Below are 23,371 nucleotides of genomic sequence, written 5' to 3'. Positions count from 1 at the left end.
TGCTAATTGCTCCAAAATGTTCAGTGCAACAAACTACACCAGGCCAAAGTCATGTGAACAGAGCTGCCTGTCTCCAGCGATCCTGTTTCCTGCCTCTACTCTCTCATCCATCACAGCACAAGCAGATAGAGCATTGCTGCTGTCTTGGGACATCTCCTTATAACCATCTCTAGCTGCTTTCCCCACAATATTCCCAGAGCCCCCAGCTACTGCCTCTTTTGCACAGGAATAGCAGGCTCAGCAGCCAATGTAGGGCTAATGGGGACCACCTCTGCCTTTACTTTTTGGCATGCACCTGCATGAACCATAACTAACTTACTCAGCTATGTGGTCCTGTCCAATTCTGAATATAGATTGTGCTCTGTGACAGACTGACAGCAATATTCTGTATGAGCTTTATTGAATTAAGTTAAACCTTATTGAACTGGTTTTAATACCTTTAGGATCCATTCTATTAAAAATGCAATTGTGTATGTGGTATTGTCAGCATGTCCCTTCTCTAAGAAACTGGCTAACGCACTCTCTTGCAAAGTATTAGGAACTTCAAAGGGGCTTTTGTAACAATACCTGTGAAGTGGATTTCCTAGGAAATATCAGGGATAAGAGGAATGCAAATGGCCCATTTGAAATTCACCCTTCTGAAGCTACACTCTAGACAGGAAAACACATTGTTTACTAATTATCTGCTCTTCCAAAGTCCAGCACTAAGGTCCCAGAACTATATAAAGCGTGGTCTCATCATGGTATGAATGTGCTTGTTCTGAGCTGAAGCTGTGATGAACTTGTGATCACAAAGGAAATCCCTGGGTGGGCTGATGAAGGACTGCTCCTGCCAGAGCCCGTTAGGCTTATCAGATATCTCCCAAACTCTGTGAGCATGCATGTATGTTCTTCTATTGTTTTAAATGTTTTCTCTGCAGTGCTTTTACTGTCTGGTAACTTATAACTGTTGACAATCACTCTGTTATCAGTCTCTGAAGAGAAAGCAAGCAGTTTTGCTTGGGAAACTATCTCCGCTGGGAATAATACAATATAGGTAGGGAACTGTGCAGCCTGGAAATATGCCAGTCAGAAGGGACTGAGATGCAGGTTTCCATCCCTAGACAGGCAATGGCTAGGGAGCTGGACCATTGAGGGAAGATATAGCTGCAGCTGCCCTAAACTGTTGCACACATCTATTCTTTAGATCACCTCCATAACCAAGGCCTTTTGGGTGCACCCAACCTCAAGCATTCACGTGCTGTATATGTGCAAAACCACCCCACAATGAAAACCCTATTTGTGCCTCCCTCATGCTTGCCTCCAGAATTTGTGCGTTCAGGTGGCTTGATAACATGGAAGCTGTTACCATTTTTACCCTACATATTCCATAGCAGTGGAGAATCCCACTTAAAGTCAGATCTCGGAGTCTGGCCACCACTGCTGCAAGTGGCAGGTAGCTCAACCTTATGCTGACAGCTACTGCCCCTGCCTAGGGACTGGTGTCCAATCTTCTGCTCACCTCCCTGGTGCTGGAGACAGGTACTGGATTGTGGGGGACAAAGGACAGTCAGTGCTGTTTGCAGTGCTGCAGCCCTGTTGGTCCCAGGATTTGGGAGTGAGCAGGAGGGTGAGGTGATATCTTTCATTGGCCCAACTCCTTTTGGTGAGAGAGTCCATGTGCCAGCATGAGTGAGGTGCCCCAGGCTGCTCCAGCTGTGGCTATTCCAGCCCCCAGAGACGCCTGCGAGAGGCCAGTGGTCTTTACAACACGAGTGACAAGCTTCTAAGCCTAATGACAGGTTTCAGAGTAGCAGCCGTGTTAAGTCTGTATTCGCAAAAAGAAAAGGAGGACTTGTGGCACCTTAGAGACTAACAAATTTATTAGAGCATAAGCTTTCGCGAGCTGCATCCGATGAAGTGAGCTGTAGCTCGCGAAAGCTTATGCTCCAATAAATGTGTTAGTCTCTAAGGTGCCACAAGTCCTCCTTTTCTTTTTGCTTCTAAGCCTGGCGCTCTGGGGGGGGAGCCCTGGTGTTTCCAAGGCCAGGGGCACAAGGAGAAGGGGTAGAAACCCTAATGTGAAACCCCAGGAAGCCCACACTGCGGCTGAGCGAGGGGAGCCTGGAGGCTTTGCCCCCCCCCCCTCCCCTCCCTACAGACCCCGCGCGGGCCGGGTGGCCCTGCCTGCAGATACCCCCGCTCCCAACTCCTGCGAGCCCCCGGGCCCCCGCCGTTCTGTTCGCGGCCCCACCCCTTTGCGTGGGGGGCAGAGCGCGGCTGCCGCCTGCCCCCCACGCCCAGGGCAGCCGCCCACCTGAGCGCGCGCTTCCCCTCCGGCGCCACCGCGCCGGGACGCGGTTGCGCAGCAGCGGCGGCGCCGGGGGCTTTGCACTCGCCGCCGCAGCGCCGGCGCCGGCAGCAGGGCGGGCTCTCGCCCGGGCCAGCGCCTGCCGGCGGGGGATGCTCGCCCCCTAGGCGGCGGCGGGGGGATGCCGCGAAGCGTGTGACGCTGGGCGGAGGGTCTGGCTGTCGCAGCGCCGGGGCGGGCAGTGCACCGCGCGGGGCTCTCTCGGGGAGGATGCCCGGAGCGGCGGCGGCGGCGGCGATGCTGCCGGCTCAGGAGGCGGCCAAGCTCTACCACACCAACTACGTGCGGAACTCGCGGGCCATCGGGGTGCTCTGGGCCATCTTCACCATCTGCTTTGCCATCGTCAACGTGGTGTGCTTCATCCAGCCCTACTGGATCGGCGACGGCGTGGACACCCCGCAGGCGGGCTACTTCGGGCTCTTCCACTACTGCATCGGCAGCGGCTTCTCCCGGGAGCTCACCTGCCGGGGCAGCTTCACGGACTTCTCCAGCCTGCCCGCGCGAGCCTTCAAAGCCGCCTCCTTCTTCATCGGGCTCTCCATGACGCTCATCCTCGCCTGCATCGTCTGCTTCACCCTCTTCTTCTTCTGCAACACGGCCACCGTCTACAAGATCTGCGCCTGGATGCAGCTCACCTCGGGTGAGTCAGGGGCTCAGCCAGCACTGCGGGCGCGGGGAAGAAACTTGTGCCTGCTGCGGGCACCCGACTCTCACGGGTTAATTGGGGAAGGGGGGGGGGGGTTGTCGTGCAACTCCCATTCACCAGCACCTGCCGCCAAGGGTTAATCGACCGTCTCCTGGCAGGGAGAGGGAGGTTGGAGAAACATACGTGCACTGCCCGTCGTTTAGACCCGCATGTAGTGAAGGGGATGGGGAAACGCAAATCCCTGGCGAAGATTAACGCTGACTGTCCAGGGGTAATATCCTCCCCGCAGAGATGGGACTGGGGTGGGTGTGGGGGTATGTGTAGAGGTGTCGAGTCAAAACTTCCGTGCAGTAACTGTGTCCGGAGTTAAAGTCACACCCGCGGAAGGAGAGAAGTAGGGAGATCATGAAACACGTGAAAATAATAATACGTGAAAAAACTTAACTGCGTTAACAATTTAGATTACCTATCTGTATCCGACCTTGCCTACACGGTGATTGCCTGTAATGTACTGAAGCATATGCTAGAATAACGTATGACCGCTGTCTTTTCCCCTCGCATCCTCAAAAAACCAGATGTGTGCCTTAGAAAGCAGCCCCAGTGAGCAGAAATTGTTAAATAAAACAGAGAGGAAGCTAGAAACTAAACCATGTACCTCCAACCCAGAACATCCATTTGGACAGGGCTGGCATATTAAGAAGTATAGTGAAAACACCAGCAAAAATCTGTCCTCTAGTAGACCAAAGGTCATAACAAAATGGTAGGGGAAACCTGGGGATGCTATAAAGAGGCCACCTAGAACACCAAAGATTGGCTGCTGGAGGTTATTTGCAGTAGTATTGTAACCTGTTGAAGGTTAGTCCTTGGTGGGAATTTCCGTGTAGTTACCAGGAAACCTTCCTCCTTTCAGTAACATCACAGGATGAAGTCTTGTTATTCTTGCCAGGCGGGAGGGCAGCTGAGGTCCTTGGATTCTCTGTGTGTGTTTTTAACAAGATTTATTTCTTTCCCAGCCCCCATGGCAGAAAGATAGAAATCCCACTGTAGTTATTATTTTCAATGTAAAGACATGCAGACTTCATCTGAAATTCCTTATCACAGGCATGTAGTGCCTTCCTCAGGAAAGTGCCTGGGGAAGAAGGAGAAACACGGAGAGAGAAACCCTGAGCTCCCCTAGTATTCCCTCCCTCGGTTTCTAAACAAGCTATAGTTTGGGTTAGGAGAGAGGAGCAGGATGGGGAAGGGTATAACAAAGCTTTGAAGAGCCTGTGGAATATCTTAGGTTTTGGCAGCAGGAAGTAGAGGAGAGAGGAATGAGATCCAGAGTTAAGAAGGAAATAAAAGCAATTTTAACAAGGAAAAAAAATTCTCTAACAATCTGGGGAGGACCTGAGCATGATGTCTAAGCACAAATCTCACCTGCCCTCCCGCGGAAACCACTGAAGTTGAGGTTTTTGCTTTGTAGAAATAAGCTGTTTGGAAGCATAGGGAAATGTCTCCAAAATTGGTATTACAGTTACTTATCCAGTCTCCTTAATACAGCTAAATTCATTTAATTTTCACAGCTCTGATTCTTCCAAGTTGTTTGTTCACTATTATTTAATTTGCTGTTTACAGTTACTGGGTTGTAGGAATTTCTTGTCTGTTCAGAATGGGTTTTCAAGCTCTTCACATTTCTTATGTACTGTTTGTTTATGTATTCTAGGTATACTTCCTGGTTGTTTTGTTTATAGTGTTTAAGTTTCTACGCAGAACAATGGCTTCCTTTATCATTTGGGACTGATCCTGAAGTCAGTTAAAGTCAATGATGGTAGCTTTGCCACTGACTTCAATGAGAATAGGAATTGGCCCATTATATTTGCACTGGGAATCCTGTGTGATATTAGCCACTTCTTTTTCTCTCCCATAAAATACCGTCAAATATGCTGTTAATTTTATGGATCCTCCTTGAAGCAGGGAGGTGCAAGCTGCATTTGCACCAGTATGGTCCCCGGTGCTCTACTGGGGATTTGCTGTCTACCAAGAGAGATGGAGCTTTGACCTGTGGCCAGGGCTCCATAGAAACCAAGCTGGTAGAGATGGTGCTGTAAATATGCACTGAGCTGGTGCATCCCCAACCTGCTTTGGTCATGCACCTTACACGGCAAGTGCAGTTAACTTTCCAGATCACTGGGATACATTCCAAGACCAGAGGGCCCGATTTACACAAACAGAAGCCACTGTAAGCCAGGAATGATTTTTGGCTCTGTGACTTTATTCCTGTGCAGTTGAGAAAAAATGCTTAGAAATCGCAGCACAAATTTGGCTTTTTGAAAAAAGAGTTGGATGGATTCGAACCAAGCTGCACACACACAAGGGTGGCACTGATGACTTGTGTTTCATTTCTCAAGCAAATCTGAAGTGCGAGATTTTCAAAAGCTCCAAAGTTGGCCTAACCACTCCCATGGAAGTCAACAATGGGAGTTTAACCATCATCTTCAATGGGAGCATAATTTAGCCAGTGCTGAGTTCAATTGAAAATCATATCTGATCTTTTTCATTCCAAAATGAAAATCCCATGGAAATGAACTTATAATTATAATGCTGGTTGGTTGTCTTTCATTGTCAGCTCTTTGTGAAAGCCTTGGGAGAACAAGGACTAGAAAGATACAGGATACCAAAAGGGTTGGACACTGCTGCTCGCTTAAATATTATATCTTAATTTCGCTATTATCTGATCATTCAATTTAAAATCAGGCTTCAAAAATCTGCCTCAAAGATAAAGAAATCTGACTGAAAATCCACAATTGTAGATCCTTGCAGGTTGCATGCTTTTAAGATTTTATAACAGAAGAAGGCATGTAATTGCTGTGGAATAGTGGTATAACTAGAAAAGAAAATCAGCATTACTCCGTTTCAATTGTGCACTTCCACAAGTTCTATCACTTTCTGTTTTTGTTGTGTTTCATTATTTTAAGAGTGTAGGTCATTCAGCATAATAAGTATACAATGTGGTTCTCATAAATAAATGTTATAATAATAAATAAAATGTTAGCTAAATAGACATATGTCTATTTAGTTCAAGAACCAAGCACCTTTGAAGTAGTAAAATATGCATATTTCTACTAAAGTGTGGGTGCATATTTTATTTTGATACATCCTAAAATAGAACACAATGTAGTGCTTTTATTACCTCTGGCAATAGTAGAGGTGCTGCATTTACATATGAAGGATCAATCACGAAGGTTGATATCTTTTGATATACCACATTCAGTTTTCATTCAGCCTAGAGGATTTCATTTGAGTTAGGGCGGCAGGAATGGGCTAGGATTTTGGTTTTAAAAAACCTTCAGGACATAGTCTCTCCTACATGAGTTATTGTAAACTAACAGGATGATATGGCCCTTATTTGGAAACAGAATTTTTATTTGAATAAAAGGTAAGTGATATCTGAAACACATACCGAGAAAGAGAGATTAAAGTGTATGTAATGCTTGATTAGACAGAAGAATGTGAGAAAAATTACACTTCAGGCTCTCAATTGTGTAGCTGTAGAAAGCATATATTAAATTCCGTAATGATTTTTGTCAGTGTTCACGCTCTTTTTGTCATTACATGTGTACTGATATCAATAGGCAATTTCATATAGTGAGAGCCAACTATACGGGCCCAATTTTCAGTCCATGACCTCCACTCTTGCACCTGCAAAACTGTACATTCAAATATTTATACATGCACTTTGAACAATTTGAACACCTGCATGCACACAAATGTTGGACTCTACACCAATTTTCTGTGTTAGAATCTGTATAGACCTAGACCAGGAGCAGGCACAGGTATATGCATGTACAACTTTTCCCCTTCACATGTGGAAACTGGTTATTTTGCTCTTTATTATTTATCAAACATCCAAAGTGTTCTAGGTACCTCACAGATCAAGTCATGTCTCAATCTTCTTTTTCATAAACTAAAGAAACTGAGCTCAATAAGTCTCTCACTGTAAGGCATTTGTGGTTGCTTTTTGTGTTTGTTTTGGTTTTCTTGGGACACTGTAAGATTGTAAATTCCAGGTAAGGAAAAAGTAGACAAACACAAGGAAAGTGCAGAAACATCTATTAAACCACGTTGGTGTGGAATGCATAGCAATATACAAGCTTTTAAATAGAATCTTAGTTCTGTGCACTGATTAAGATGGCAAGTGGGGTGGCGTCAAAATTAAAGGGCCTGATTCTCCACTATCTTGCACTTTGTGTTGTCATTTACACTTGGGTTAAGTCTGCAGGACCAGATAAAATTCTTGCATGAAAACTAAAAGAGCTGTCTATGGAAGTCTCCAAGTTATTGACAGGGATAGTTAACAAATCTTATAATATGGGTAAATGCCAGAAGATTGGAAAAAAGCCAATGTTCTGCCAATATTTTAAAAGGATAGACTGGATGACCCAGGTAATTATAGGCGAGTTCTTTTAACACTGATTCTTGGCAAGATTATAGAAAGGCTGATCTAGGATGCAATCAGTAAAGATTTAATGATGGAAATATAACTAATGCCAATCAACATGGTTTTATGAAAAATAGGTCTTGTCAAATAAAGGTGATATAGTTGATGAGATCACAGATTTGGTTGATAAATATGGCTGTATTGACATACTGTAAAATGCATGGACTTCTCTAAGGAATTTGACTGAGTCTCCCATGATATTCTGATTTAAAATAATAGCACTATACAAAAAAAATACAACCCATATTAAATGGATTAAAAACTGCCTAGCTGATAGATCTGAAAAAATAATTGTAAATGGGGAATAATCATTCAGCGGAGATGTTTCTAGTGGTATCCTACAGGGTTGTGTTCTCATCCCACTGCTATTCAATATCTTTATCAGTGACCTGGGGAAAAATATAAAATCATTGCTGGTAAAGTTTGGAGATGACACACAAATTGGTGAATGGTAAATGTAGAAAGGAAAGGTCAGTTTTACAGAGTGATCTAAATCATATGGTAAACTGGCATGCGTGAACAACATGTGTTTTAATACAGTCAAATGCAAGTTCCTACCTCTAGGAATGAAGGATAGGATTTATAGATGGGAGATTGTATTATGGAAAGCAGTGATTCAGAAGGGGAATTAGGATCATGGTGGATAACAAACTGAACATGCCCTAAGTGTGATGCTGTAGGCAAGAGAGTTGATGTGATCCTTTTGATGTATGAGCCAGCAAGTATCAAGTAAAAGTAAGGAGGTGATATTACCACTCTGTACAGCATAAGTGAGACCACTACTGACATAATGTGTCCAATTCTAGTATCTATGCTTTGAAAAGGATATTGACAAATTAAAAATGATTCATAAAAGGGCTACAAGAATGATCTGAGGTCTGGAATAGACTTCCAATGAGAGCCTAAGAAGCTGAATCTTTTTAGTGTTTCCAAGGGTCGGTTAAGAGGTGACTTGATTGCAGTCTACAAGTATTGGCATGGGGGAAGAGATTTCTGATAGTAGAGGGCTTTTTTAATCTAGCAAAGACATAACAAGAACCAGTGGATGGAAGCTGAAGGTAGAAAAATGTGGACTAGAAATAAAGTGCACATTTTTAACAGTGAGGGTAATAAATCATTAGAGAACCTTACCTAGGGAGTTGGTGGATTCTCTGTTAGAATCATAGAATATCAGGGTTGGAAGGGACCTCCAGAGGTCATCTAGTCCAACCCCCTGCTCAAAGCAGGACCAATCCCCAATTTTTTGCCCCAGATCCCTAAATGGCCCCCTCAGGGATTAAACTCAGAACCATGGGTTTAGCAGGTCAATGCTCAAACCACTGTTGTTTGAAGTCTTTTTAAAACAAGATGGGATGTTTCTTTCTAAAACATATGCTGTAGGTTATCCAGAGGTTATGGGGTTGATGTAGAAAATGCTTGGTGAAATTCTATGGCCTTTGCTATGCAGGAGGCCAGACTAGAAGATGATGATGATTCCTTTTGCTCTTAAAATCTATAACTGAATAGCTGTATAATAGTACAAAGAAGAATTCTTCACTCACACCTTTTGTAGCATTTTGCACTCACTTTTCACCCCCTCTGTATAAATACAGTGAGTACACAAGACGTAAGACGGTAGAAAGTCAGGCCCAGAACATCCATAGGGATTTACATAGTTTTAACAGTGATACCAACTCTAGTTCAATTAAATACTTCCTCACCAGATTGAGCTGACTGAGCTTTTTAGTTCCTGTTGGGAAAAGTGGGCTGTGGATCTGTTAGGAAACAATTCTGATAAAAGGCAGAGAGGGCCCTGACTGCAGCCAAACCAATGCAGACTCAGTGTATTGTGGGGGCAGGATACCAAATCCCTGCACAAAGAAGAGTGAGGCTGTGCATTGCGTGGGCTCCCTGCATATAGGGAAAATTAGGAGCTGGCCCATAAGAGAAGTGAGGGTGGGGCTGCTACAGCCACCGATTATCTTCAGTGGGAGGGACAGTACAAGAACTGAAGGGGCTACTGGAAATTTGAGGCTGCTTTAGTGGCCATTGTATGACCTCAGTATTACTCTGTTGCCTGAGGGGAGATGCTTTTCCTCCAGGCTCAGTGGAGATCATCAGTATACAGCCCGTGTGGACTGGGGTAAGGATCCGACGCAATTAGTGTCATTTTATTGACATTACATTAATTGGGATAGTTATTGGTGTATTTGCTTGTAAATTATTAATAGTACATGACCTAGAGGGATGTGATAGATGCACCATATAGATTAAAAACATAAATTGCTATAGGTTATTATTTAGGAAGGTCCAGATGAAGTTAGTGTTGAGAGCATGTGGTGGTTCTTGTTTTTACAAGTTGGCAACCCCTTATTTGAAGTCAAGCCCTATAATATACTATAAAGGTCAGACTAAAAAATTTGCATCAATGCTAACAGTGATGAACCTATATAATTTATTTGTGTGTGTTTCAAGAGGTTGACAGAGGATACTTGACCCTGGAGGGAGTGGTGGAGCAAGATTTTCTTTGCTTTAGATTGTAATAACATTTTCCATAGCTTGCAACCCTCTCCTCCCCCATGCCCCGATTGCCTTTCGTGAACCCAGTGGTGGTTGTGACCCATCAGCTGGGAATCATTGAGAGAGTGGATCAGTAGGGCAAAATATGATAGTGCATGAAGTTGTCCAATTAACATGAGGAAGAATTCCATTTACCTGAAAAAAAAATCAGTATATGAGAGGCAAAAAGAAACCTGAGAGAGGGCATGAAAAAAGGAGAGCATCAAGTGTAGAACATTGGCAGACCAGGTACTTGTGCATGAGGGTTTCAAAAGCACTCAGCATTGGCCTATCTCCCAAATCTGTGGGAGGTGTACTATTGACTTCATTGGGAGCAGAGTTAGGCCATTGCTGAGTATTTTTGAAAATCCCACATAGAAGATTTAATGAAGAAAGTTTCTGTATAAGAAAATGAAACAAGGATGAGGAGCAGCATGGTACAACTAGATACAGTAGAATATATTTTATGAAATAAGGTCAGGTGAGTTTCAAACATGGAGACATCTATACCTTTTTAGAAGTGTAATGTACTGTGGTATAAACAGCCTAACTTTGATCCTACAAAGATAAAAACACCAGACATATCAGGATCAAAAATCTGTAGCATGATCAGACAGTCTGGACTCAGTATTTGAAAACCAACAGGATCCAGCTTTGAAGAATGACAAGGTCACAGTAGTGAAACATCACAAAGAAATAAAACTAAAAACATGTGTTCGCTCAGAAATGATGAACTGCAAAAAGAAAGACATGAAGAAATCTAAAGGTGGAAAAGTCTGCAGAATTTGATAACATCAGTTACAAGCGGCATTGTTAAAAAAAAATGCAGTGGCAGCATGACAGAGTGGATTGCTAGAATATGCACCATTGTGTGGAACAGTGTGCAAATCCCAATTACTAGGAAAGAGAAAATTACAGCTAGAATCCTTAAGATGGAGACTATAATGTACTCCAAGATCTATCTATTCTAAGAAAGATATTATCCATCTTCATGGCTGGCAGATTGAGAGATGCAGAAGACTTGAAGCAAGTTGCCCTTAGAATGAGAAGGTCATATATAACATGGGAAAGGGATGCTTGATTTTCTCTGAGAAGCCAGATGCAAATTTCTGAATTTCATTTAGTATAAAAAGTAGCCAATAGCCTCTGTCGAGAGTCTCTTTGACTCTAGCATATCATGTGCTATTTCAGAAAAGATAATTCAATCAAATAACTGAGACTATATCAGAAAGAAAGGGCTGAAGGATATATGGTTTATGATAAATTATGATAAATAATTGATGAGATGTCATATTTCATCCTCCTCCTTTTTCTGGTTATGTTTTAGATACTATAAATATGTGTGAGAGTAAGATAGACATAGACCTTACAAGGTCAAATTAAAATGTGCTGAGTTATGATGTTTAGAAAATACCACTAGTGAAACCTTGTTTTTGTTGGCATAGGGCCAAAATCTATTTGCCTTATTTGCAGGAATAACCTATTGAATGAGACAAGTAGCCTCATGTAAGTAACGTGATCAGAATTTGGCTCATAAGCGTGTGCCCTCAATCTGCATTTGGAAGTGATCTTAATTTCAGTTCAATAATACTTCCTTGACATGAGGAGTTATTAATGTTTCAAAAAAATATAACCAAAATAGGACCAGATCCCTCAGGGTCAGGGATATGGGGTGGGGAGTGGATGTGCCAGCAGATGCATATTATTATTATTATTCCTCCCAACAACAACATCCCTATGGGGAATATGCAAAAAGTTATTGCATCCTAATATCCCTCTGCATCATGGAACATCCTCCTGGTTCTTTACCTCCTGAGAGTGAGCGGGCAAGAGAAGCCCTGGCAACAGTTATATTGGAAGGGCTCAGATAATAGTATGATGGCTCAAGGTCTCTGCATGCGTGACCATGTGCATCTGGTAGATTCCTGGAGACCAGTAGGTTCGCAGGCAGTATTCCCTGCTCATTCTGTGGCTGTGCACATACTGAGAAAGTGGAATACTTCTCAGCCTGCCAAGGACCAGAGCTGGGACACAGTGTGTGGCAAAGACCCAAATGAGGGGCACAAAAAATTAATTGTGCAGGACACTTAAAATGATATGGTATTCATTCCTTTAGTTTAAATGACTCTCTAATCTCAATATAATGAGTCACCTTGTGCTTTGATTTTCAATTATATAAGTAAGGGGAGGCCAAACTTTTATGGACTATAGGTAGCTTTGGGACTAAAATGAGCAATGTCCCTAAAAATGAGGCGCACTTGAGACCTGTGCTAGGAAGTTTGGGTCTGTGTGCAGAATGTATCCACCAGTTTTGTAGAAAGTTGTTACGCTTTTTGGCATACAGAGATAAGAAAATATGGCCCATGGTTGTCAAAAACAGAAATGAATCTTACTAACTGATTAGGACAATGTGTTTCAGGATAAGATTTCCCTCAGGAATTCATCTACTTAAACTCAGCTACTAAATCTTAGAGTATTATGTTCCCCAACATGGCTTAAAATGTAGCTTCCCGAAGAGTTAATTTAAGGTTCTTAGATCAATTCCCTGAGAGAGAAATTATGGTCTCTGTCTTTCAGCAAAATAAGGATTTATCATTCTTATTGCTTTTTCTCCTCAAAAGAAAGTTAATTACTACTTGGCTGCTGCTTCTTAATATTTCTCTTTCAGATTACTCGGTAAAATTATATCACCGATTAGTAAAAGAATGACACTTAACTGCAAGTATAAGCATTATACCACAATAATATCGTTTCTCAAATTAGATATCTAAGGTTTGCTGCAGATATTTCTTTCCCTGTACAGGGTTGGAGGGTTCAGATTGCAAGAGAAAACTAAACAAGTCTCTTCATTGACAATCTGTTGATTAATGTTGGATGGGCTTGCCTGGCAATTTCTTGCTAGTTTTGAATACACTGTAGCCAGGGAACCTGTAACTTGGGCAACGTTAAAGAAGGATTGGATGCCTGTAGTCTTGTGAACAACCAGATTTATCAGCAGATTGCATCTTTGGCAAACAGACTTCTTTCTGGCTAAAGCCATCTTTTATTACTTTTCTAGAAAGTGGCATCTATCAGCATAGCAGTGCTACAGTAGAGAGCATCCTTCACATAGGACCAGATTTTCACAAGCGCTCGGCTCCTAATTTAGGTGTCTAAATGGGAACTGAACTCTTTACAAAATAGCCATTAGTGACTATTTTTGCTTTAAAATGTCATGCCTTGCCTTCTTGAATTCCTCTTCCTCATATCAAATTCAAAGCCCTATTGGCTTGCCAGCCATGCATGTTTGAATTTAAGATGTGTGAGATGGTTTGCATCTTTTTGAAGAAAATGGTGCTCCTTTTTGACCTGAGCAGCTAGTCAGAATTTGGGACTCAGGGATGTTCCAGTTGGAAGTAGAAATTGACGGAGTCTTTGTTTATTTATCTGTTTTCTTTGATGCAGTTTTGTTTATTTACAAGGAACAAAAGGAGCATTTTTTAGCTTACAGCCCCAAGCCTCTTTAGCCAACAGACCCCAAAACTCTTTCTCTATAGCTTTTTCCAGGATCACACTGTGCTTACAGGTTGCTGCTTGGTGCATATACGTGCACTTCCCCATTTCCCCCCACCCACTACTCAGCAAACCCTCTTGGTTGTGAACCTGCCCAGGAGATTGCACTGTCTTTTGTCTTGGGGGGTGGGAGGGCTTTTTGTTAACTCAACCTGATAGCAAAGTTAATTGAAGGGTGCGTTCACACCCAATCTCAAAGAAGTTAGTGGTCCAAGCGGTCACCAGTACCTCTCAGCAGAACAGAAATATACATCAGCTCGCACATCACCAGTTGTCAGGCAGATGGCCTAGTGGTTGCCTCAGCTTTAATTTCAGAATCCATTTGTGAGGAATTGCAAGTCTAGATGAATGCTCTTCTCTATTCTATTTCATTTACTGTGCTCATCACCACACTATGCTTACTTTCTCCAGTTTAAAAATAAACAAAGTGACCAACATCTGTCAGTCAGGCAAGTGGGCTTTCTTTCTGCCCCCTTCCTCTCCACCTTAATTTCCATTTCTGTCTTGCACTCTGACCAAAAAAGAGCCATTATTCTCCTTCTCCCCCAGGGAGACAATCTAATGGGATCACAGGAGACAACTGCTGCATTAAGATCCATTATAGCAACTTTTTGTACCCACAATATGCATGTAAACTGGGATGTTTATAAGAGAGATTAATCTTTATAAGAGAGAAATCTACTGTTTGATTGTTTAGGACTAAAGGGAATGATAACATTAATCTCTAAACCTGTTTTAAAAAAATCAGGGCTTCAAAAAAAGATTGTTTACAAACTGCAAATTCTGCACAATATTTGGTATAGTATTGCTAAGCATGTTACTTTGGGAAGGTACCCCTTGTCATCGACATAGCGTAATTATTTTGTGATGTCAGACTGCTATGGAAACTATTTTACTAAAGATCAGAGTAAAGAGGCAACTAAAATCCTTCTAACTTGTTGACGTTCAATTTACCACTGGACTCTGTTTTGTGTGTAAGTAGGTTTGTATTGCACATATCTAATGCCAAAGGCGTGAGCCTGACCCTGTGCTCCTCACTCAGGCAAAATAGAAGGCTTGCATGAGGAAGGACTGCAGCAGCAAGTTCTATGTCTATATTTTTTATTATTTCTTTCCCCCTCCTTATCTCTGAGATATCTTACTCCCTTGGTGTTTGTGAGAGATATCTTATTCTTCTTTTGTCAGCAAGGGAATTTAATGGATCAAAGAACCATGTATAATATGTGTTAGCATGAAAAAAGTATTTACTGAACCACAAATTAAGTATATTCTAGATTCCTAAAAAGTCTTTACAATCTAGTGCATACAATGAACATATGTATACCTGAACAATGAATATTTAAAACCCTCAGAGGTAGCTCTGGTGATCTAGGTATCTGGGGGAATTCCTGGCCGCAATGAAGTAAATGCCAATACTCCCATTGATTTCAGTGGTTCTAGGATGTCACCCCTGGTATATAAAATAGTCAAATTCAACCGTATAACAATGAATTGGCTGTTGTGATTGCAGAGTCATTGGCCATTATCTTTGAAAACTTGTGGTGATCAGGGGAGGTCCCAAATGACTGGAAAAAGGCAAATATAGTGCCCATCTTTTAAAAAAGGAAGAAGGAAAACCCGGGGAACTACAGACTGGTCAGCCTCACCTCAGTCCCTGGAAAAATCGTGGAGCAGGTCCTCAAGTAAATCATTTTGAAGCACCTGGAGGAGAGGAAGGTGATCAGGAATAGTCAACATGGATTCACCAAGGGCAAGTCATGTCTGACCAACCTGATTGACTTCTATGATGAGATAATTGGCTCTGTGGATATGGGAAAAGCAGTGGACGTGATATAGCTTGACTTTAGCAAAGCTTTTGATACGGTCTCCCACAGTATTCTTGCCAGCAAGTTAAAAAAGTATGGATCGGATGAATGGACTACAAGGTGTATAGAAAGGTTGGTAGATTGTCGGGTTCAACAAGTAGTGATCAATGGCTCGATGTCTAGTTGGCCGCCAATATCAAGTGGAGTGCCGCAGGGATTGGTCCTGGGGTCGGTTTTGTTTGACATCTTTATTAATGATCTGGAGGATGGGATGGATTCCACCCTCAGCAAGTTCACAGATGACACTAAGCTGGGGGGAGAGGTAGATACGCCGGAGGGTAGGGATAGGTCCAAAATAAATCTGATGAGGTTCAACAAGGACAAGTGCAGAGTCCTGCACTTGGGAAGGAAGAATCCCATGAACTGCTACAGACGGGGGACCAACTGGCTAAGCAGCAGTTCTGCAGAAAAAGACCTGGGGATTACAGTGGATGAGAAGCTGCATATGAATCAGCAGTGTGCCCTTGTTGCCAAGAAAGCTAATGGCATATTGGGCTGCATTAGTAGGAGCATTGTCAGCAGATCGAGGGAAGTGATTATTCCCCTCTATTTGGCACTAGTGAGGCCACATCTGGAGTATTGCGTCCAGTTTTGGGCCCCCCACTACAGAAAGGATGTGGACAAGTTGGAGAGAGCCCAGCAGAGGGCAACGAAAATGATCAGGGGGCTGGGGCACATGGCTTATGAGGAGAGGCTGAGGGAATTGGGCTTGTTCAGTCTGCAGAAGAGAAGATTGAGGGGGGATTTGATAGTAGCCTTCAACTACCTGAAAGGGGGCGTTCCAAAGAGGATGGAGCCAGGCAGTTCTCAGTGGTGGCAGATGATAGAACAAGGAGCAATGGTCTCAAGTTGCAGTGGGGGAGGTCTAGGTTAGATATTAGGAAACACTGTTTTACTAGGAGGGTGGTGAAGCACTGGAATGGGTTACCTAGGGAGGTGGTGGTATTCCTTCCTTAGAGGTTTTTAAGGTCAGGCTTGACAAAGTCCTGGCTGGGATGATTTAGTTGGTATTGGTCCTCCTGAGGTCTCTTCCAACCCTAATCTATGATTCTATGATTTCAGTGAGTTTTAACTACCGTAACTCCTCACTTAAAGTCGTCCCGGTTAACATTGTTTCATTGTTACGTTGCCGATCAGTTAGGAAACATGCTCATTTAAAGTTGTGCAATGCTCCCTTATAACGTCGTTTGACAGCCTCCTGCTTTGCCTACTGCTTGCAGGAAGAGCAGCCTGTTGCAGCTAGCTGGCTGGGGCTTGGAACCAGGGTGGACCAGTAGCTCCCCGTTCCCCGTGCAGCAGCCACCCAGCAGGCTATCAATTGCCGGCAGTTCAGCTGTCCCCACTGCCATGTGCTGCTCCTGCCCTCTGCCTCTGTTTAGGCTGCTATAATAAAGAATCTTCCACGCCTTCTTTTGCTGGATCACCCAAGTGTCTTTATTTACAGATCCCCCAACAGCTAGTGCCCCACAGACCCTCCCCAGGGTCTCCTGGCTTTTGAGGCTTCCTTCTTTGGTAAGGAGACAGCAATACTACGCTCCTGTCTCCTCCCAGGCTAGCCTCCTAATTGAGGTTTGCCCAGGGCTTTTATAGCTCTCTTATGCCTCAGCCCAGCTGTCAGTACTTAGCTCATCATGTTCCTCTGAGCCAGCCCTCATTAGGGCTTGCAGCTGGGCTCCCTGCTGAATACTTCAGTCTCTACTCCTAGCCAGAGAGCAGGCTGCAGCCAGCATGTTGGCAGGGCCTTAAAGGGGTTTACTCCTGCCCTGCCACAGGGGTCTAATGTCAGGGTGTCTCCCTCCCTCCTGCTCCTGCACCTTGCTTACTCCATCTTCCATAGAGCAGGGGGGACACACGACAGGGCTCAGGACAGCGGGAGCTTCATGGCAGCAGCCATCTCAGCTTGCTGATTAACTTAAAAAGGCAGTGTACTTAAATGGGGTCAGGTACTTAAAGGAGCAATATGTATCTCTCACACACAGGTGTGTCTCTGTTTGCCATGCTGTCTCCCCTCCCTCCATTCGTGCTGCCTTGTAGAGTGTGAGGCTACATTAACAACGAGTTAACCCATGAGGGCTCAGCCGAATGCTAGTTCATCATTCAGCAGTAAGGCATTCCCTGGGAAATATCACATACTCTGACTTCACCCCTCAACCAAGCTTCACAATTATCATTGCTGTGTACCAGTATTAAATTGTTTGTTTAAAACTTATTCTCTGTGTGTGTGTGTGTGTGTGTGTGTGTGTGTGTGTGTATAAAAAAATAAAAAATATTCTTTTGTAAAAAATTTCCCTGAAACCTAACCCTCCCTATTTACATTAATTCTTATGGGGAAATTGGATTCGCTTAACATCGTTTTGCTTAAAGTCGCATTTTTCAGGAACATAACTATAACGTTAAGCGAGGAGTTACTGTATATGGGAAGTTTGAAGAGTCGATGACAAGGCAGAGTTAAGAGTTGTGCCCTAATTTAAATTTAAACTTATCAGTTTCCTGGATTTATAATGCTTAATTTGGGGGTAATTACACCATCCCTGTAATGTATTTTATTCTTAATTACTAATACGTACTTCCAAATTTAGCTCCCTCTTAACATTATTTTAATCCCAGACAAAATCTAAGACACAGCCTTATAAAGTCATGTCTCTGAAAAGTTATAAAAAAGCATTGGTGTTTGTACTATACAATATTGTAGCCACTATTAATTCCCATATTGTATTTCAGTCCTGTCCAGTCATTCTATCCACAACTCACTACACAATTCAAATGTACTAACCTACTGTATAACCAAAGGAATTAAAGCATCACTCTATGGTTAATACAGTATGATGAGAGAAAATTCATCTTTATGATACAAATGTAAAGCTATCATTGCACAGTCAATTTTATACACAGTGCACTCTCTTTAAAGAAGGATGCAAGTTAATTTGGTATATAAGACATTGCCAGTGTGTAGCCAAATTAGGATATAATGACATAGAATATGGTGGGAGTTAATAGATATTGTAGCACTGTAGATTACAATAAAAGTATAGTGTCAGTAAAATGATTTGATGAGTCTGCAGCCAGTACGCCAGATCGTTACATGCTCTAAAATGCATAGCCAGGTATTGTACAAGATCTACGGCAGGAACTGCACTCTGCAGCAAATTACAGAGGGAGCCCAGAATGTAAAATTGAGTACAATATCACTCTTTAGACGGTAAAATGTAATATAAGCCTGTAGCTAGAATAGTATGGTGTGAGTCAGTTCCCAGAAAAATGTATATCAGGAGCCAGTTGTCCTGTGTCTGTGGCTCTGTCTACATTACAAGTAGAGTGTGATTCCCCTGCTCATGTACACGTACTCTCATTGAGCTAGTGCGAGTGTAAATAGCAATGTTGCTGTGGTAGCATGGATAACGGCAGCAGAGGCATGGCCGACCCCTGCCTTGTACACACCTACACTGTTTTCAGCCAGGTTTGTACTTGGCGTGGCTCAGCCATGCCCTCGTTGCTGCTACAGGTGCTACACTTCTAGTTACACTTGCACTAGCTCGATGAGCGGTAATGTGAGCCTGAGTACGTGAGCAGGAGACTCACACCCTTGCTTGTAGCATAGGCACAGTCTGAGTGATTAAAGCCCAGAGAAAGGGAAGTGTGGTATGTGCACATCTACTGTGATACCCTGATAAACTGCCTAATTATAGTGACAAATGGCCTATTAATACTTTACTAATCTCTTGTCCACTTATCTTATTAAAAAGCCTCAACCCGTTGAAGACTCCAAACTGTGCACTTGTGTGAGACTACATGAATCCTAACCTTCCCATAACTGTCACCCTCGTCTTCTGCCTTTCCATCCCCTTCTGTTCGGTTCTGCCCACCCCCCGGTTGAATGTTCTCCCTGTCTAGACTCTAAGCTCTTTGGGGCAGGAACTATCATTTATTGTATGTTTGGACTGAGCCCAGCACAGTGGGTCCTTGATCCTGATTGTACCTCCAGTCTCTACTGCAATACAAATTATAGTAGTAATAGTAAGCTATTTTTATGTTAGTGGTGTCTGAATGGTCCGTTGTGCACACAGTAGCTGCTCAACAGTAAATGGCAGTAAATGTGTGTGCAATAGTAGGCCTATTGTATGACTTGTGGGCATGTATGATTGGATGTATAAACCTCACACCAGTGATGAAAGGGTTAAAGAGCTGCTGTGGGCAAGGCTGGCCCTGCCCCTCCGGCCCTGTCAGTCATGTCAGAGGTGGAATAAAAGCTTAAAAGCAGGACGTTCCAGACAGTTGAGCAACTCTGGGAGAGAACAGATAGTGGCTCTGCAGCCCCTAGGAGAGACTCCTGGAAGCGTTCAGGGGAACTGCTTTCAGGAAGGCCATTCAGCAATCCCCCTGTGTCTACAAGGAGACAACTGATTCTGGTGTACCAGCCAGGTAGGATAGGTTTGTCAAGTCCCAAGGCAAGCTGTTAGGCTGTTGGTACCATTATCCTCTATCCTGTAATGGAGACCATGGTGGATCAGGTGGCCTACTGGTTAGCATCTTTAGCACCAGCTTCCTGTGTGTAGGGTTTTCAGTCCAGTTTCTCTCTTAATTAGGGGTGCAGTGAGGTGGGCAGGAGACTTATGGCCCTCCTGTAGTAGGAGCTCTTGGTAAGGGAGCCTGGGTGCCCCCACTCCACCAGGTTCTGACCTAGGGCCCCAGGAGGGTCAACAGTACCTGGTTCCCAAAGGTGCCTTCCTAGTTCCCCTCCATGGGTCACTTCCTATCATCTGCCTTTCTCCACCAGCCTCCAGTCCAATATGAAGGCAAAAAGAAAAAGCAACCAAACTGTCAACCCCACCGGGCTCAACATGCAATCTTCCTCCCTTGGGAAGGCTTTTCCAGTACCCTTGTCTGGAGCCTTCAGGGAAGGTTTTTCCTCCTCCCTGGCCTTCCCCCTTCTGAGTTGGGTTGCTCCCTTTTCAACCCTTTCGCCAGTTAGCGCATGCTCTGAGGGTTGGGGCTGTCTGGGCCCAGTACTGTCCTTTAACCCCTTCAGGCCCAGCGTGGGGTCTGTACACCCATCGCATACCCTTTCTGGGCTAGGGTATCTGGGACCATAGTAAAGGGACAAGGAGAGTGGGAGCCAGGCCCAGGAGCCCTATCCCTTCAAACACAGTCAGGCTATTTGACTCAATTTTGTGTTTTAGAGACTCCTGCTTAGATAGATGGGCACTCTAAGGATTTTTAAATGTCCAGACAGTAGTAGGTACCCGTCAGCAGCCCAGTCACTGACAACAAGTCATGTTGCCTTTCTCTGCCTCAGTTTTCTTGTCTGTAAAGTGAGAATAATGATACTTGCCTCCTATGAAAAGTGTCATAGGAGAATCATGATATTTTTAAATTATTATTATTTTTATTATTAATTACTTACTTTTATTAATTGAATACAAAGTTTTGTGTGCAAACTTCTGGCCTCCTTTGTAGAATGTGGCCACTTAAGCTTATAAAAACTCAGAGATCACCAGGCAACATTTGACAAGTTAACACACCGCATTTGAATAGAAAATGCATGAAATATGTCAAATACCATTGTGTGGTATGTGTGGGGAAATACTGAATTTTCCACGGCAGGCAGTGTTGCTTAAAAATAAGAAGCCACTGAATGTTTTGTGCATTCTTCAAGAATACAGTTGATTGATTATCAGAAGTTATGTTGACTTATAAATAAACAATGCAGAAATATTGATTCAGTATATTTTTGTTACATATTAAATGCTCTAAAGTTGTTTGCTATGCTGCAAGATACACAGTGGTGTAGAAAAAGAAGAGAAATTGGCCCATTCTGTTAAAAGGCTGTTCCTGTTGCTCTATCCATAGTAATCAATGTAACAAATGAAAAAACTCTAATTTCCATGAATGGGAAGTATAAGCAGGGTCTGAATGAGCTCTCCCCTGACATCTAGTAATGAGCTGGGGAAGACACTTCAAGAGCAGACTATGTTTGCATAGACACACCTACTCTGCCTAGGTGCAAAGCAGATGGAGCTGCTTTGCCAAAATGATCAATTTTGACGGGTTTTGGGTTGCAGATCACTCTAGTATTTGAATGAAGGGGGTAAAAAGGGCAGCAGAACTGTGCTTAGCATGCCCTGATTGAGAGTGGCACCCTAAACTGAACCTCTCTTGCTAAGCAAGCATAGAGATGCCAAATCCCAGCAAAAATGAGTGGGTGAGAGTAGGTGTGTCAGAGTTCCCTCCCTACTCTGAACTCTGGGGTACAGATGTGGGGACCTGCATGAAAGACATCCCCCCACAAGCTTATTTCTACCAGCTTAGGTTTAAAAACTTCTCCAAGGCGCACATCCTTCCTTATCCTTGGATGGTACTGCTGCCACCACCAAGTGAGCTAGACAAAGATTCAGGAAAAGGATCACTTGGAGTTCCTGTTTCCTCAAAATATCCCCCAAATCCCTTCACCCCCTTTCCTGGGGACGCTTGAGAATCATATACCAACCAAATAGGTAAACATGGTGAGCACAGACCAGACCCTTGGGTTTTTAGGACATTAAAAACCAATCAGGTTCTTAAAAGCAGAACTTTATTATAAAAAAAAAAAAAGTAAAAGAAGCACCTCTGTAAAATCAGGATGGAAGGTAATTTTCCAGGGTAATAAGATTTAAAACATAGAGGATTTCTCTCTAGGCAAAACTTTAAAGTTACAAAAAACAAGAATAAACCTCACTCTTAACATAGGGAAAATTCACAAGCTAAAACAAAAGATAATTTAACGCATTTCCTTGCTATTACTTACAATTTTTGTAATTTTAGATGTATTATTTCAGTAGAAGCTGGATTACTTGCTTGGTCTCTCTCTGTCTTGAAAGGGAACACACAGAGAGCACAAACAAAACCTCCCCCCTGATTTGAAAGTATCTTCTTTCCCCATTGGTCCTTTTGGTCAGGTGCCAACTAGATTATTTGAGCTTCTTAACCTCTTACAGCTAAAGGAGGGCTTTTATGCTACCCTTAGCTGTATGATTATGACAAGGTGTTATTAATTGGTGGTGTGGACTGTGCTTAAAACAGTCCTGGGAACCACGTAAACTGCTTCTCTGCAGTGTTTGATGTTAGAGCTGATTAGACTCAATTGAGAGTCCTTGTTTGTGGTTTGGGTTGCTCAGAGAGCTGATATTGCTGCTGAGCAGGTCTAGAGGCTAAGCCTTAGACCTTGTGTGGGGATAGTTAAAGACAACTCAGAGACTTCACTGTCCGTGAGGTTCTGCATTGGCTGTGAGGTTCTGCACTAGCTGCTGAAATCTATAAGAGCTGGGTTAGGTGGCAGAATGCGGTGATGCAGGAGCAGCAAGCATTGGTGGCCAGTGGTAGCAGAAAGCAGCAGCAGTCAGCAGTGGCAGAGGGACATTGGCAGCTGTGAGCCAATCGCAGAGACAGCAGCAATAGAGGCATTGCTCAGTGCCTGCTGGGTTCCCCCTTGTGGGGGAGGTGAACCTCTGTGAATGCACCTCTGAACTCCAGGTCTTAGCTAATCAAGGATAGCCAACTGTGAACGGGGTGCAGCAGAGGGAGAAGGGAGTGGTGTGTTAAGAGATGTTCATTGGTCAGACTTTCATATTGCAAGGCGAGAAACTGCGGCAAAGCACACTGCCCAAGGCACTATGGATGGGTGTTTGCCTATGGTCACATGGTTTAGAATTGTGTTTGTGGTGTTTTTCCAAATTAATGTGGGGTCCCTTTTTTATCTTAAATTTTATTTTGTTGTACACACAGAGAAGTATTGCCTCTTTGAGGTGCCTAGGGGTGGTGTTTAGTTTTTCCAGATTACTGAGTGGGGGCTCAAGCTGGTTCTATTTGGTGGTGGTAAGAGAAACCCCTAGACATTGAATCTGGCCCGTGTTGCTGCCAGCTCTATCTGTTAGAAGGGTTACAGAAGGAAAACAAAATCAAACATA

At 43.3% G+C, this 23,371-nt stretch overlaps 1 protein-coding gene across 3 annotated transcripts in view; it reads left to right on the top strand.

The window, feature by feature from the left end:
• Positions 1–2,349: 2,349 nt before the first annotated feature.
• Positions 2,350–23,371, top strand: part of LHFPL3 (LHFPL tetraspan subfamily member 3) — a 416,938-nt gene continuing 395,916 nt past the window's right edge. For 2 of the 3 annotated variants that reach the window (XM_038388039.2, XM_038388038.2), the window contains exon 1: positions 2,359–2,990. In XM_038388039.2, coding sequence (XP_038243967.1) covers positions 2,561–2,990 — 430 coding nt within the window. In that variant the 5' untranslated portion in view covers positions 2,359–2,560. Of the gene's footprint in view, positions 2,991–23,371 lie in introns of all 3 variants that reach the window. The other variant, XM_038388037.2, reaches the window with a different exon arrangement.

Source organism: Dermochelys coriacea, chromosome 1 (assembly GCF_009764565.3).
Source record: "Dermochelys coriacea isolate rDerCor1 chromosome 1, rDerCor1.pri.v4, whole genome shotgun sequence".
Taxonomy (NCBI): domain Eukaryota; kingdom Metazoa; phylum Chordata; order Testudines; family Dermochelyidae; genus Dermochelys; species Dermochelys coriacea.
Note: the sequence above shows the minus strand (reverse complement) of the source record. Positions and strands in the feature narration are given on the sequence as shown.